The 15,994-nt window shown below is 42.0% G+C and overlaps 1 protein-coding gene across 6 annotated transcripts in view; it reads left to right on the top strand.

Annotated features, from left to right (window-relative positions):
• TAOK3 (TAO kinase 3) overlaps positions 1-15,994 on the top strand; it is a 203,266-nt gene that overhangs the window by 85,904 nt on the left and 101,368 nt on the right. For 5 of the 6 annotated variants that reach the window (XM_073676389.1, XM_073676393.1, XM_073676390.1 and 2 more), the window contains exons 13-14: positions 1,253-1,459; positions 6,011-6,145. In XM_073676389.1, coding sequence (XP_073532490.1) covers positions 1,253-1,459; positions 6,011-6,145 — 342 coding nt within the window. The remainder of the gene's footprint in view (positions 1-1,252; positions 1,460-6,010; positions 6,146-15,994) is intronic. The other variant, XM_073676394.1, reaches the window with a different exon arrangement.

Below are 15,994 nucleotides of genomic sequence, written 5' to 3'. Positions count from 1 at the left end.
CCTGAACTTGTCAACCGTGTGTCTGTTTCTTTACATACATATGTACATGGTCAAATCTAGTTTCCTATGTTAAGGATTGCACTGAATATATAAACACTGGATACAAACCAGAGTATATATAGGTGATCAGATAGATAGATAGATAGATATATCCAAAATACGGAAGAAAATTGTGCATGCTGCAATTTGTTTTTTTATTTTATTTTTCTCACACAAATGTTCAAACCGTGTGAAGACGCGCTACTCCGAACAGCACTGCTCAGTAACATTGGTCTGTGTTGTCGGTGTACTATCCGATTTGAGGCCGTGTGGGATCCAGCACACGTGAAGAGAACATCAATGTTTAGTCCAAAATTGTTCTTTATCAGTGTATATAGCATTAAAAGATTAGGCGATAGAACTTCCATACATGGTGGTTATTACACGTTTTGAACAGTTGGTTTTTAGTCAAAACTAGAAATATAAAATAATAAAATAATCTGATTTTAGCACAGACAACACACGGATGTATAATTTGTTCGCCTGAATGAGCCCTATGTCAGATTTCAGAAATCCCTGCAACTGTTTTATATATTTTAATGGTGTTTTGTAAAAATTCCATTTGTTACTGATTTTCAGGTATATAAATTTCTGCAAAAAAAATAAATAAATAAAAATTTGCTCTGTGTGAACTGGCGCACGTAGACTAACAAAATCCCCAGAAGAGTTAAATTTCTTGCTTGCATACAGGTTTTTTATTCTCCTGTCCTTGTGTCAGTAATTCTTTATGTAGGGATTTAACTAGTGAAGAACTGTCCCAGTTGGGTTTCTTCATGGGTGAGAATCCATACTTTGACTATGAAAACCGATAATCCGCTGCATGTAGAATAGTAATGTGTCCATACATACGTGGTAGTGTAACTAATCCACCGTTTCCAGTCTACTATTTTATAAAATTGTAATTTTCAGGACTTGGGGCTTTGTCCGTGCACTACAATCTGCCAGTGGCTTCACTCTTGCAATGGTGTAAATTGTAGGGACCCATATTAGTAGTAACAAATACAGTAGTCCCCTTTTACAATGGTGGATTTTAAGCTGTTCCCATGGTAATTATGACTTGTACCATGACATGAGTTTTATGTGCTTGGTTATGTAAGTGTAAACTCTACAGAATACAAGTACATTACCAGCAGAAGGTTACAATGAAGATTTCTGTGAATGAGCAGATATTGGTATGACTGGTAATAGTAATATTTTTGTATAACCCCTATAGGACAGTGAACACGCAACAAGCGTGACCAGAAAAATGGACAGCCTCGACAGCAATCATTCCATACCAAGTATGTCGGTGAGCACGGGTAGCCAGAGCAGCAGTGTGAATAGCATGCAAGAAGTCATGGACGACATGAGCCCGGACCTGAGCTTGATGCAAAGTTACAGCTGCACTTTCGATTCCACCTCCTCCTTGGTTCCCAAGAAGGTAAGTTAGGTTTTTTTTTTTTTGTTTGTTTTTAGTGGAATTATATTTATGATTTGGAGACTGGGAAGTTAGAAATAGTTTTTCATATATATATATTCTACGGGAATTCGGGTCAGGCCGCTCCATGCATCACTGTCTATGCGCAGATGAACAGACATCTGAATCTAGACTTAGGTATATGCGCACGGATTTTTTTTAAGGAGTTCATTAAAAAACATCTGTAAAAATGCCAGAAAGACTCTTCCAACTAATTTCTATAGTAAAACCACTTTGCTGGTTATTTATTCAGTGTGTTGATTTTTTTTTTTCTTGTCCCGCATCAGGTTTTGAAAAACACCTTGAGATGGGGGAGTGGTAAAAAAAAAATAATAATAAAAAAAAAAAATGTATGTCACTCCTGATGGAAAAATGTTCCAGGCTAGGCACTGTCCAATCAAAAGGCTGCAAAAGCAGTTTTAGTCAAAAAAAAAAAAAAAAAAAAAAAAAAAAAAACCCTGCCAAAATGCTTCAAAACCACTTTTTAGGTTATGTGCACACGTTTGAGTATTTGCAGCAGACATTTCTGCACCACAAACTTGTCTCTCAACAGGAAAAATATATAAAATGACTTTTTTTTTTTTTGTTGCGTTTTTTTCCCACTGAAGTGGGGTGAAAAAACGCTGCAAAAACTGCAGACAAAATTGACATGCTGCACATCTGAAACTGCTTCCGCAAGGAAAGATAAGCTACATATGCATGAGATTTTAGAAATCTCAATCACTTTGCTGGGTTTTTTTTTTTATGGCGGCAAAAACATAACGTGTGAACATACCCTAAGAAATGGAAAAACTCCTCAAGAGTGTGTCCTGAGTGGTTTCACTAGAAAATTTGTCGTTTTTGATCTCCTCTAAAAAAACCTCCGTGTGCACATAGACTTGTGTGCAGCATAAATTAGTATAAATTGTCACACACTTGCAGTACTTTGGTCCCGATTCATCATTTGCTGTTATTTGAAGTGACTTTTTTCTTTTTGTCTTGTGCTATTCATTGCTGTTTTTTAGCACCAAATTCCTCAAACTGGCACCAAGGAGTTTGATTAAATTTGAACAATATCAGAGATTTTCAAAGATTGACTTTTACATTTTTTTTTTTTTTTTTTTTTGCAGTTTTTCAGACCAAAAAGTCACATGAGCCTTTGAAATGTCTCATGTTAGTGTGCAATTGTTCAAAAATTTTGTAAGATTGTGAAAAGTCCATATGATGAGTCAGGCTAAAACATCTGGCTAAGGTAAAACTTGGTCACAAAAAGAGACAACACTATTTTTTTTTATTACAGTTAAATAAAGCTCAAAACCTAACAGTCACTATTAAAGCCACTTTAACCCCTGGGGAAAAAAAAGGCACACAGACTATGATGAATCGAGGGCCTCTGTTTCTGCAATTTATGTTTTAGAGCATCTGCTATAAAAAAAAGAAAAAAAAAAAAAAAGTCTCCGTTTGGTGGCCAGATACCATATTAACCTGACAAAAATTGAACGCCATATTTAAGATGGCCCAAATACAAAATTAATGTCATGCTTCATGGCTCCAGAATCTCGGCACAGGGCAGTAAAGCAAAGCTGCTAATCTTCCCAAGCAGTGGTCGCCCAGATGCCGGCACACTGTTGGCTTTTTGGGCCACTGTTGGCTTTTTGGGCCACTGTTAAGTAGGGTAAGTTCACACATGGCAGGTTTTTTTGCAGCCCTATTCAGATGTAGGGAATGGATTTTTATCCACAAAAATGTCTGCAACAAATCTGCCATGTATGAGCCTACTTGTATATGGCGCCTGCTGCCAGACATCTGGAGGAGGAGGAGGAGGAGGAGGAGGAGGATTTGAACTAATTTACGATTGTGTGTGTTCATTGTGTTTTGTGTGGTGATTTGTGTGTCACATGTGAGGTGCTATGAATGTAGGGACCGTAAATTAGAGCAATTTTATTATTGCACGGCTTTATTCCCTCTTAAAAAATAAATTAAAATACAAATGATTTAGTGGGTAAAGTACATTTAACACCAAATTATTATTTTTTTTAACGGTCTTCAACTCTGTTGAATCACGGCGACTTGATAATGCCAAATATGTAGCCACAAATCTAAAACTGTAAAGTATATGGGTTTTTACCTTTTTAATTTGCCCATGGTAAAATGTAAGAGCTTGTATATTACTGTAAAAATTAAAATCTCACGTGTAAGATGACTAATATGTAAAAAACAAAAACCTCTCACTAAAGGCCAACTAAAATATAGAAAGCCAAGTAAAAAAATCTTAAGGTGCATGGAAGAAAATCTTGTAGGTTGTCCATTAGTAGAGCTCCGGCCATGCAACAATAGCACTGTATTCATTGTGACATTTGTAGTGTCCTAGTAATGGTCACTGAGGTGGACACCACACAACAAAACCCTTTAGGAAGGGTGGGCTTTTCCTGTGACAACAGAGTCCTGTGACAAATCACGGTTAATTGTCTGAATGGTGCGATTCATGTGGGAGATCATCATGGGGACAATTGCCCTCATTCAGCCCTGTCCATTTTTTGGCCTAGTTCATTGTTGTCTGGACACATAAATGTGTTGTAAGGGTCAGCTATGGCCAGTGACCCTTCTGATGGGCTAAAACTAACAGGGATGTTTCTTAGGCTATGTTTACCCAGAGGTGTTTTTTTTTTTTTTTTTGTGGTTTTGTTTTTTAGTGGATCCAGTCCGGAATCCTCCCCAAAAACTGCTCTGGGGTATGTGCACACGTTTTATAGATGTTGGCAAACCCGTTGACTTTTTGAAGCAGAAAACTCTAAAGGAAAACTGTTTCCTGAAGTGTTTTATTTGGTGTAATTTTTTTGGCAACTTTGATATAAGGTTTTTTTTATTTTTTCACTATAAATATTCTTCCGGCTGCTTCCGTTTGGTTCCCCACTAGTTTTATAGTCTGAGCACTTTTTTTTAGCTGCGTTTACAGTTCAAAAAGAGGTAACGTGCACAACGACGTCACAACAACTTGTGCATATGTTAATAATTTTTAATGTTTCTTTTTTAGGTGCTTTTTTGGGTGGAAACCACTTAAAAAAAGACTAGATGTGCACAAACCCTGAGGGAACATTTAGAAATTTATAGGGAGACTTTTCCATGATAATTTGCTCTATATATGAGCAATTTTTTAAGCATTTTTTCTTTTTTTTCCTGAAGAGACTTTGTGACTTCTTTGAAGCAGATACTGGTGGAATCTACTCCAAACTCTGCTGCAAAGAGCATCACAGGATGTAAACGCTAAAGGAAAAGAGGAGTCTCCTGTAGACGTCCTGCTTGGAAAAACTGCTTTGGATTTGTCCAGATCAAAAAAAAAAAAATCCACTGTGTGAACATGGCCTGATATGATGCAAAACGCCATGTAATAGAACCAATTGTAGGTGTAGTGGGACATGTTGGAAGAAGGCCAGTGACCATTACTAGGGCCATCACATAATGTGACGGCCATAATACTGTCGTCTTCATCACCCGTTCATACAGGTGGTCACCGTGCTCCTGCAGTTATGGCTGAGGAGGCCATATCACCCGGCTTATCATTTATTAGGTCACATAATAGGGCAGATATCCATGTATAGGAGGCCATGGAAGATGCCAGCTCTGGGTTGGGTGCTGGTACATCCCTGTGCTGCCACCATTTTGGGGGTGTCTCAGCTGTGGAAATGTCACATATTTAGTGCTGGTGCTGTCTCTTTAAAAGAGAAAAAAAAATCCCACTCCGCGAGTGATCCCTCCTCAGCGAGGCTGGAAAGTGCTAGAACGCGCGGGGTGTGAGGAGCCGTGCCCGCTGCCGTACCCCCTGCACCCAGACTGCGCGGACAGCGGCCCCCTCCCACACATAAAATCACACACAGATCTATTGCAGCCAGAAGGGGCGGAGACTGCACAGCAAAGCCCAAAATAGAGCAGCGGCGGCGGCACTAAAAGACAAAAGAGGCACTGAGGGGAGAGGGAGGGGGCTGTGCTGCTGCTCGGCGGGCACGGCTCGTGGGCTTAGTGTGTGTGTGAGTGTGTGTGTGAGTGTGTACGTGTGCGATATAAATAAATATATCTCCACAGCTTCCCTCCCCGTCCCTCCTCCTCTGCCTCCTCCTCCGGCTGGATGGGATTGTGGAGCTGCTGAAGCTGCTGCCGTGCTGGAGGAGCCTGCACACACGGATCAGCTGACCCCGCCGAGCTCCAGCTGCAATGGGCTGCCGCCGCCGCGGTCTCTCCTCTCGCCCCTCGCCCGGTGGCCGCTGCAGGGACTGAGCCCCGGGCGCCGCCACTGAGACATCGGCGATCACCGAGCAAGAAAAAAAAAACCAACCCACCAGAGGGGGGACAACGGGGAGTGAGACAGCGGGAGAGAGGGGAGAGACGGCCGGGGGGGCGGGAGGGAGGGAGGGTGGGGGAATCACGTTAAACTATGCATCTCATCGAGCCGTGCTGGCGCGGACGGAGGGCTGAGAGACACGCTGCCGCAGCCGGGACCGCCGCACACTCCTCTCTCCTGCTTTTCACCCCTTCCTGCAGGATCATGCATTCATAAGGGATGAGGCGGACCACAGGGATCCCAGGCCTGAGCTGCGGCCTACCCCGTCAGTGCAAAGTCAGGCACTTCATTACCGGAGCCGCGAGCGATTCGCTACAATCAAATCAGCATCTTTGGTAAGAGCGGCGGCGGCGGGCGGGCGGCCGGTGTGTGCGCTCCTATGTGCTGCCATTGCTGCCTTCACCCATCCCCCTCCACCTCCTCCTCCCAGTGCCCCCCCACCGTCTTGTGCTGCACCTTCCCCTCACCTCATCCTGGCACCCTCAACCCCATCACCCCTCCCTCCATAAAAAGAGATTTGCATCTCCTGGTTACCCTCCCCCGTCCCCTATCTGTCGTTCATGTTTTAATGTTTGTTGGCATAGCAACCAGGGCTTGCAAAGGAGGAATTCTAGCCCTGTGCATGGAATACAAAAATCCCCCATATTGTCCTAGCCCTAGATGTGTGCAGAGAGCCCAGCTCTGTGGTGTGCTGTGTGCCGCTGACAATGCTGCAATATTAATACCAGCTGGGCAGGGACATGTCTCTGGGAAGACGGATCTCTTTGTGTGTGGAGGGGCTTCCTCCCCTGTAATGTCACCTGTGTGTGAATGCCCTCCGCACACCTTTCTCCATGTACCGCTGCTGCTTTCCCTTTGGTGATGGGTGGCGAGCTTTCTGTGGCTTGACCCTCCCTGGCTGGTGACGGGTGGTGTATGTCTAGTGTATGCCGAGGCATTATACATGGTTGTGTTGTGAGAGGACGATGGCAGCCTATATCCTATTCTCCATGCAGGGGTCAGCTGCCATGTAAAAGGAAAATGTCTACGTTTCTGCAGCTATCAATTGCATAATCCCTCAGATATTCCCTCCGAAATAGATGGGTGTCCTTGCAAAAAGGAAGGAAAAAAATGAGGGTGGGGGGGCACGTCACACCCCTTTTACACATACACACGTACATGCAGGATCGTGTGCCTACATATGTATAGACCAGACACACATACACGATTTTCTAGTCACTATGTTGCCTGCTGTCATTGCTACATTTGTGGAGAAGGGGCAGAGCCGGGTTGTGTCGCCATGTACTGATGCTGGCACAGGAGTACAGAGCCAGTGCTAGGATTGTGGCTGGCTCCACCAGGGCTGTTGGCATATGCCATATTGTGGAGAGCAGCTCGCATAGACATCCTGCATTTCTACTGTGCTTACATCATGTGGGGTTTTTTAATTCAATAGCTCCATGGTTATCATAAACGAGGAACCATTTTTAATTGTTCCTATATTCTGAAATCCTCCAAACTTGCTGTTCAGCAGCCCATTTAGTTTCTATGTTTTCCCCTTTTCTGACATGAAAGGCAATTCTAGGTTTTGTGTAAAATGCTTACTCATGTCCAAAGCACCAGATTTTAGAAGAGCTGAATCTTCTGTTGCAATGCACATGCTAATAAGGCGAGGGTTCCTGGCTGCTTTATGTTGCCATGATGATTGGATGTATTCTCTGCTACTTTGATAAACAGGAACTTGGGCTTCCCGTTATTGTTGATCTTTCACCTCCTTTAGGTTGCAGGTATATGGTGATTGAAGGCTATTGACATGTCCACGTACCTGATGTGACGAGGAGGTGACTTTATTGTGCCTTTTTATGTACATAGTGGAAATAAATGGTAATAATGTTCACCTGATGACAAAAATGGCTTGTGCACACTAGGAAGAAATGCATGTAGGCCTCTTGTCCCAAAAATGCCATATGTGTTAATGTGCAGCAGTGTAAGATTGGATTGGTGGGAAGATTTTGATTTCATATGGCCCATTACACTGGTCTTGTAATATGTTCCATTCTCAAAAATCCCATGAGGCTTTGACTTGCCAAGAGCTTAATCCCTGGCGCCTGTTTTGCATTCAGAAGTTGCTTCTTACCCTGATATAACCTTGGGTTCTCGGGTGAACAACTTGGGCTCTCCAGCCAATAATTTGGCACAGGGCTCCCGGTGTTGCTGACTGCTATCTGTGGTTGACTGTTTCTATCATATCTGTGTTTTTCAGATATCTGTCTTCTAGGTAGTGAGCAGTTATGTGGGGTTCAATGTGTATTGGCACTTATCTGGTTTTCTTTAGGTAGCCTTTTTTGATGAAAACACCTCATGTGTGAAGGGAATAGATATGGTGCAACAGAATTATATATGTATATTACAGCTATAGTGTCCAAAAGCCCAGAAATTGTCCTGCATAGTGCAAGTGCTGCGTATGTATAAGGATCTAAGCAATTTATAAGGCGTTATAAAGCGTTCACCTATAATCTCCGTTTTTTCACACCTTTTGTTACTCTGGTTTTGGTCCATGAAAATAACACCTATCCAGATCTATCAAAATACTAACAGCATCCATTAATGCGGTCCATTGTGTTATGTACGTGGTGTCTGTCATCATACCAGAAAAAATATTGTCGCATTTTTGGATAATTCTGTGACGGAGCTTCAAGTGCAGATGTGAACATTGGTTTTGCTATTATTCTATGTGAATTGTGATGGTCCTTTTGGTGGACATGTGTGGATGAGTACACTTCTCAGAAGTTTACTTACAGATGCTGCCTGGGTAACTTATTGCAATTTTGGGACCCTGCTGCCTTGCTATGGTTGACATGTCGCTTACCTCTGAACGTTGGAGAGGTGGCTGCTCTGGTTGCCATGAATAGTACTTTGTGGCCAGAAAACAGAAATCTGATCAGATTGAAGCAGGGATTGGGTTTTTTTATTCGGTTTATTAAGCCAAAGCTTTCAGTCTTTTTTTTTTTTTCTACAAGTGATCGACTCCTCACTTCTTCGCTTTCCAAAACTCCATTTAAAAAAGCCTGAACATGTCAACCTATTTTTGGGAAACTGCCTGTGTGACAATAGGAGGTCCAACATAACTTAACATTGTACTCTAAGGAGGATGAGAATCCGTTTGTCTTTCATACCCATTCTGTTTGGGTGGGATTTGGATAAGATCCCCCAACAACAGATGCCAGAGGGAAAAGGTTCAGCTGTGTTGAATTCTAACAGAGGCTTTATTCCCATCTTATTCAGCATACATGTTTATGTAGCTTTTGGCAAAATGCAATCCAAATAAAAGCCCCACATTTTTATTACTTAGACAACTGGGGAATCCAGTAAATTAAGGCTTTAGTTGACAATGACTGCCTCCTGTTTACTATATTCTGCCATCCATGAGGTTTATGGAATTCATTCTCAGAGTTTTGTACAGAGTGCCGGTGAGTGTAAACTGGCCAACCAATTGGCGTGTTGGAATGTTTTTGGAGCCTATTTTGATTCTGGGATCCATCTTTTATAGTGTTTGAAAACCGGCAATGTAGTAGAAGCAATGGGTAAAACAAGTGAATTAGTCTGCTGTTTGGCTGGCTTTGGAAAAAAAAGTCATAGGGATTTTTGCAAGTAAATATCGATCTTACAACGGTGTTGCGTTCCTTGCACAAAATCATTGAGTGTTGTTTCAGTTAACCTCTTCGCTCAAAAGGACATAAATAGATGTTTGCACTGGGGTCAACATTTGGAGAGGGCTTAGGAGTGGATTCCCCACTTACCCCGCTCCCCCCAACCCCTCATATGCAATAGGCGCAAGCTTAGTGATGTCCCTAACAGCAGCAGCTGCTGCTAACCATCTAGATGCTGCTGTCAGTTTCTGACCACAGTGTTTAAATACAATAGGTGTCACCTTTGCAGCCATGCACCAACTCCAATTGCCCCCCCCCCTCCCGCAGTGCGATTGCAGGGTCAAAATGGGTGGCCGTAGCTACCCAGGGCCTGTTGGAGGCCGTTTTGGGAAGCCATGCCAGAGGCTGGGCTTCAAAGGAGACTTCTGTTTTCAGTATATATTGCAATACAGTGGTATATTGAACAAGCTGGTTTCAAGTTCCTCAAAGAGAAGAGATGCTACAGTAAAAAAAAAAAAAAAAGTTTTTAAATATTCAAATCGCCCTCTACCCCCCCCCCCCCTTGAAAATGAACGTATTTGGGATCGCCACATCTGTAAAAGTCCGATCTATCAAAATATAAAATTGCTGTAACTTCCCCATACTTACCGTACACCGTAAAGAGCAAAAAACAGACGCCAGAATTGCATTTTTCTAGTAACCACACCTCCCTAAAAATGTACAGTAAAAAGCAAACAAAACATATCTAATGTATTGCTAAAACAATCAGCCAGCCTCGTAAAAGCCGTCACACCACTCAATCAACCAAAAAATAAGTTATAGGTTTAAAAAAAAAAAAAAAAAGAAACACAAAGTGAAAAACTATAAAAAAAAAACAAAAAAAATTATTATAGCCATCTAAGTTTATTTTCATCACTGAAATAAAAATAAAATCAATGCAAATTGTTTTTTTTTTTTTTAAATTTTCGAAATTGTACTTTGCTTGGAGACTCATGTTTCCAGGTCACTTTGTACTATATAATGAATGGCATAAAAGCGAAACCTAAATAACAATGGCGGAGTTGTATTTACTTTCACGATTGTATCCTGCTTGGAATTTTTTTTCCTTTTACAGTACATCATTTAGTTCGAAACTACAACTTGTCCCAAATGAGAACGCGCCCTCATACAGTTATGCTGACAAAAAAAATATAAAAAGTTATCGCTTTTGGAAGAAGGTAAAGGAAAAACAAGGCAAAAATGTAAAATTGTCCTGTCTTAAAAGGTTAAAGCACTACATGTGTAAGCAGTGTAGCTTAATACTGTACTTATGGGAAAGTTGCTTATTCTGCAGTATCGGTTGTTCTGGAGCAGTGTTCAGTTCTACCTGTTCTTTGTTATAGGTAAATGTCAGCTAAAATAGGATCTTGACAATATTCCCCAATTTTCTTTCCCTCCCTTCTGTGCTTGGTTTTTCTTGGACATGCTTTGATCAGAGTAAAGCTGCGCACTTTCAACTGCTTTTGTGTATGGTCTCTACGATTGTGACTACAGTGTACTAGATTTTTGAGGTTTATGATGACCATTCCCAATCCAAATGCAACCATTTTATTCTGATGACCCATAAGCATAAAGTGCCTTGCCTAGATTTGACAGCTATATGATCATGATGGTTATGGTACATTGTTGTAGACATCAGGAACCCATGGGCCACCCAACAAACTAGGACAAGGTGTCTATCGTGGAGATTAATTAAAGTGAGAAGAAATTGGAAGATCTCTGGTTACTGATGTACATGCCACATGCTTTATCCACATCTAGTCTGCAGTTTTCGCCTTAATATAATGACATTAGTAATCTTTTGACTCGCTAATCCAGCCTGATGTATCCATTAGTAAGATAAAGCGCTCCTCAAACAAGTTATCAAACTGCAAATTCCACTGAACGTGTAGATGATAATCGGCTGCACCGCACTGTGAAGTGGTCATATTGGCATCACAGGCAGCAGAAGATACAAGTTTGCCTTCCAGTTCCAAATGTAGTAAGTATTGAGGGACATTAACAGATGGTCAATGGAGAATGTTTTCCTCTTTGCTAAACCTACTTTGATCCCTAAATCACATGACTTAGTAAAAGATGCTTCTGCAGCCTTTAATCTGAAGTAAAGTAGGTGCAATACCTACTGAAATTCTGGATTGCTGTGGTCATCCTCATGCTGAACCATGCTGGACAGCTCCTGATTTCTCCACAGTCTTGTAGGCAGAATAGCTGCTTTCAGTAACAAGCTGCAGGATTCTTCATTTCTGCTTACTGCACCAAAAACACATCAGTGGCTTGGTCACTTGTGTGTTGATGGCTAGCTTTGTGACTTTTATAATGCCATTAATTTGTCTTAAATTTGACAAATTAAAAAAAGGGGCAAAGGGATTTCAGCATATATTTTTGTGTACAAATATGTCCATCATATGTGTAATATACACCTTACTGTGCAAACTTTTTAGGCAGTTGTGAAAAAATGCAGCAAAAGTAATAAAACCTTCACATTTGAAGTGTTAATAGTTTATTTTTATTTAGCAAAATGCGAAGTGAATGAACAAAAAAAAAGAAATCCAATTCTAATCAATATTTGGACCACTCTTGCCTTCTAAACAGCATCACTTCTAGGTACGCTTGCACGGTCAAGTATTTTGTATTATAGTCTGGTTATAATAAACCTAATTTTCATATATAGGTTGAAATAGTCATTAAGGAGAACCTGATACATGCTGCTCAATCCATAGGCAACATGTATCCGGCACTGGCTGTATGAACTCAACCAGTTATGTTTGACTCTGAAATGCTGTAGTGTTTCAGAGAAAAACATACTTTAATAGCTCCCGGGGACCGAAAACGCTCTATAGACTAGTCGGACAGGTGGGCTCCCCACCTGCTTCTCCCCACCTGCTTCCCTGGATTGACAGTCTCTTCGTACACATAGGCAGAGACCTGTCAATCCAGAGCAGCGGGTGGGGAGAAGCCGCCAGGGATTTGCCTGTCTGACTATTCTATAGCTCTGTTTCAGAGTCCATACATGCCTGGCTGAGTTCATACAGACAAGTGCCTGATTCATGCTGCTAGTGAATTGGGCAGCGTTTATCAAGTGTCTGGTTCACTTTAACTGAAGCATAAATATCTGAATAGGAGACTTCTAACTGGATGAGGAGCAGACAAACACTGCCAGAAGTGTGAGGTTTTGGAAGACTGTGTCATGTCACGATATGGATCATAGCAACAAGACACAAGGTAGTTATACTGCATAAGCAAGGTCTTTCCCAGGCAAAGATTTCAAAGCAGACTCTGGTTTCAAGATGTACTGTTCAAGCTCTTTGAAGAAGAACCAATAAATGAGCAACGATGAGGACTGTAGACTCGGTGGTCAACCAAGGAAACGTGGTGCAGCAGATCAAAGACACATTTGTTTGAAATCGGAAGATGTCTAGCAGTATAATCAGCTCAGAACTGGCAGCAACCAGTGGGACCCAGCCGCACCGATCTACTGTTCTGTAGAAGTCTGGCCACAAGTGGTGTTTCGTGGAAGAACTGCAGCCATAAAGCCATACCTTTTGACATGGAAACAAAATTAAGTGACTCAACTCTGTACAAAACCATAGGATCTGATGTGCAGAAAAATGGTAGCATGGCTCCAGACTGATGAGTGACAATGAAATATTTAGCTGTAACAGAAGGCGGAGAAATTCAGGCAGAAACTTGTGCATCATTTATTCTTCAACAGGACAACGACACCAAATCATACAGCCAATGCCATTAAAGCGGTGGTTCCCTAACTCCATCGCTGTCACCCCTCCCACTGTAAAATAACACCTCTACTCTCCTCTGGTGCGGGTGCTGTTGTAGCGGTGTCTGCGTTGGCTCTCCCGTCACGCAAAACCTGCGGCCAATCAGCACAGTGAACAACCCCTTTAAGAACTATCTTGAGGAGGGGTAAAGAACAGTGGAAGTGATACGGCCCCACAGTCTTGATCTCAACATCATCTAGTCTGGGATTACATAAAGAGACAGGATGATTTGCACAAACCTACATTCACAGAAGCTCTGTGGTTCTCCAAGATGTTTGCGGAGTTGTTTCAAAAACTGTCCATTTATACCTAGAAGAATTGTTGCTTTGAAGACAAAGAGGGGCAGGGGTCACACCTAATCTTTTTTAGAATTAATTTTTCTTTTGATCATTCACCTTTTCATTTTGTTAATTGATAAAAAAATAAACCATTAACACCTTGTATTTTTTAAAGCATTCCTAGGCTGTTTTGCCCACTATGCGTTTAACCGTTTCCGCAGCGGCTATTCCGCTGCAGAAACACTTAAAAAAAACGCTTGGTAGAAGGCCTACCATGTTCCCCAATGATAATCCGCATGTGCTGTCCACATGCTGCGGAAATTTCCGCTGCGGAAAAATCAGCAGCACTACCAATTATTTTGCGTAAATGCGGCGTTTTCGCCGCCATTGACTTGCATTGGACCGCATGTCATCCGCATCACTGGATCTGCAGATGCGTTTCAATGTGCGGATGGTACCCGGGTTTGGAGAAGAGGAGACTGCCCTCCGGACCCGGGTACCATAGTACCTGTAAAAAAAATAAAATAAATATTATACTTACCGTCTGATGGCCCCCGGTGTCCTTGTCTTAGCTTGCCGGCAGCTCGCGGTAGACTAAAAGGACCTGCGTTGACGTCATTTAGTCATGTGACGGGTCACGCGACCGCGAGCTGCCGGCAAGCCAAGACCAGGACACCGGGGGCCATCAGAAGGTAAGTATATATTTATTTTTTACCATTCTTTCAGTTACACTATATAAATCCATGCTGTTTGCATGGATTTATATAGTGTGACCAAGTTGTCAAGCACTTTCCAAGTGATGCTAAAATCGCTTGGAAAGTGCTTGTCAACCCGCATGCGGAAATGCAAGTGAAGAACGCTTCACATCCGCTTGTCCCTGGCAGGAAAAACGCATGTACAATCCGCATGCGTTTTTTCTGCCAGGGAGATGCAGAAACGCTCAGGAAAAATCCGGAGCACTTCTGCATCGTGGGCACATACCCTTAAGCTGCATTTTTGCTGCAAGATGATCATGAACAGGCATTGTAAAAATCACTTGTTTCACGATTCTCTTATCCGTGTAAGCATGCTGCCAATAATCTGATGAATGAGCAAAATGCTAGCTAGTTAATGACAGACTACCCATTTAAGTTTACTGATCTTCGGTCGTGTTGTGCCACTGCTTGGCCCATGTAAACGGACCTTTTGTATTAAAAAAAATGCTGCACATTACAGGATGGATGTGTATGTATTGTATATAATATTTATTATGCAATATGGCACCATTAATGAGGAGCAGAGAGATGTACCTTAGCCCTTCCTTACCTGTCTTATGCTGGGCAGCCCACTGTGGTTAGATCCAACCTCAATTGTGCTAGCCTTTAGCCAGTCTATGGATACTGCTTAGTAACAGAATTTTGCAGGGCTGTGGAGTCGGTAAGCCAAACCTCCGACTCCTCAATTTCCATGACACCGACTCCACTACTCCGACTCCCTCATACACGGCTCATGTTTAAGTGATAAATTTACTGTAGCACAGATTCTTCTCAGCTAAAAGTCTAGACTCTTAGATCAGGAATAGGACAGACCTTTATAGGACATTTCATAACTTTCCCAAATTCTTATGAAAAAAATATCCCCCACAAACAAACTATATTGAACTACTGTGCCCAATTTATTATATTTTTTTAGGAATTGGAGTTGGTCCATTTTATGCCGATTCCAACTCCACAGCCCTGGAATTTTGCCCCTTAATTTCCACTATTTTGATGACCCCAAAGCATGTTTTTTCTTTATCATGACCTTCATGATTTCTACTAGTCAGTTTAAAGGGGTTTTCTGGGCGGAGTCTGTGACTGCCGAATTGAGTGTGCAATGACACTTGTGACATTCACGATTTCCCTGTATTCGCCATGCCATTTGCGTACAATTGGTCACATGCCGAGTATACTCTCCTCTGCTTCTGTCTTCTATTAAGAGACCTGGATAAGAATCTGTTTGGCACATGACTGCAAGTATGCACATGGCATACATGTGGTCACATGCCTGGCCACTCTCACAGGGGATACAGGGGAATTCAAGATATGGCAGTCAGACTGCAGACTTTTTTTCTCAGCCTGGTAAACCCCCAGTTTTCCTCACAAACTGACCAGCAATCCTGTCCATAGAACAACACTTCACTTGGGGAAGGCTGATTTTCTATTAGATCTGATGAACAGGTCTGGGCATATGTTCCTCTACGATTACCCATTTTATGGACAGAATTGCTGGGCATATTTTGAGGAAAGCTACACTAACCAGAGAAAGTGGCCGACCTCTGTAATTTGAGTTTGTACTCTTCTGACGGAAAGAAAGAACCCAAATCTCCTGATAAACCAGCCAATCCAGGCTGTGAAGCAAGCACCAATGTGCCATCATTGAATGGCTTGTTTGAACAGTCCGAGAAACCTTGTATGTGTGCAGGTCATAACATGATAGAATAT

Source organism: Phyllobates terribilis, unplaced genomic scaffold (assembly GCF_046119375.1).
Source record: "Phyllobates terribilis strain yellow unplaced genomic scaffold, ASM4611937v1 Scaffold_1__5_contigs__length_1240528914, whole genome shotgun sequence".
In the NCBI taxonomy this organism is placed as follows: domain Eukaryota; kingdom Metazoa; phylum Chordata; class Amphibia; order Anura; family Dendrobatidae; genus Phyllobates; species Phyllobates terribilis.
This window is presented reverse-complemented; position numbering and strand designations above follow the sequence as displayed.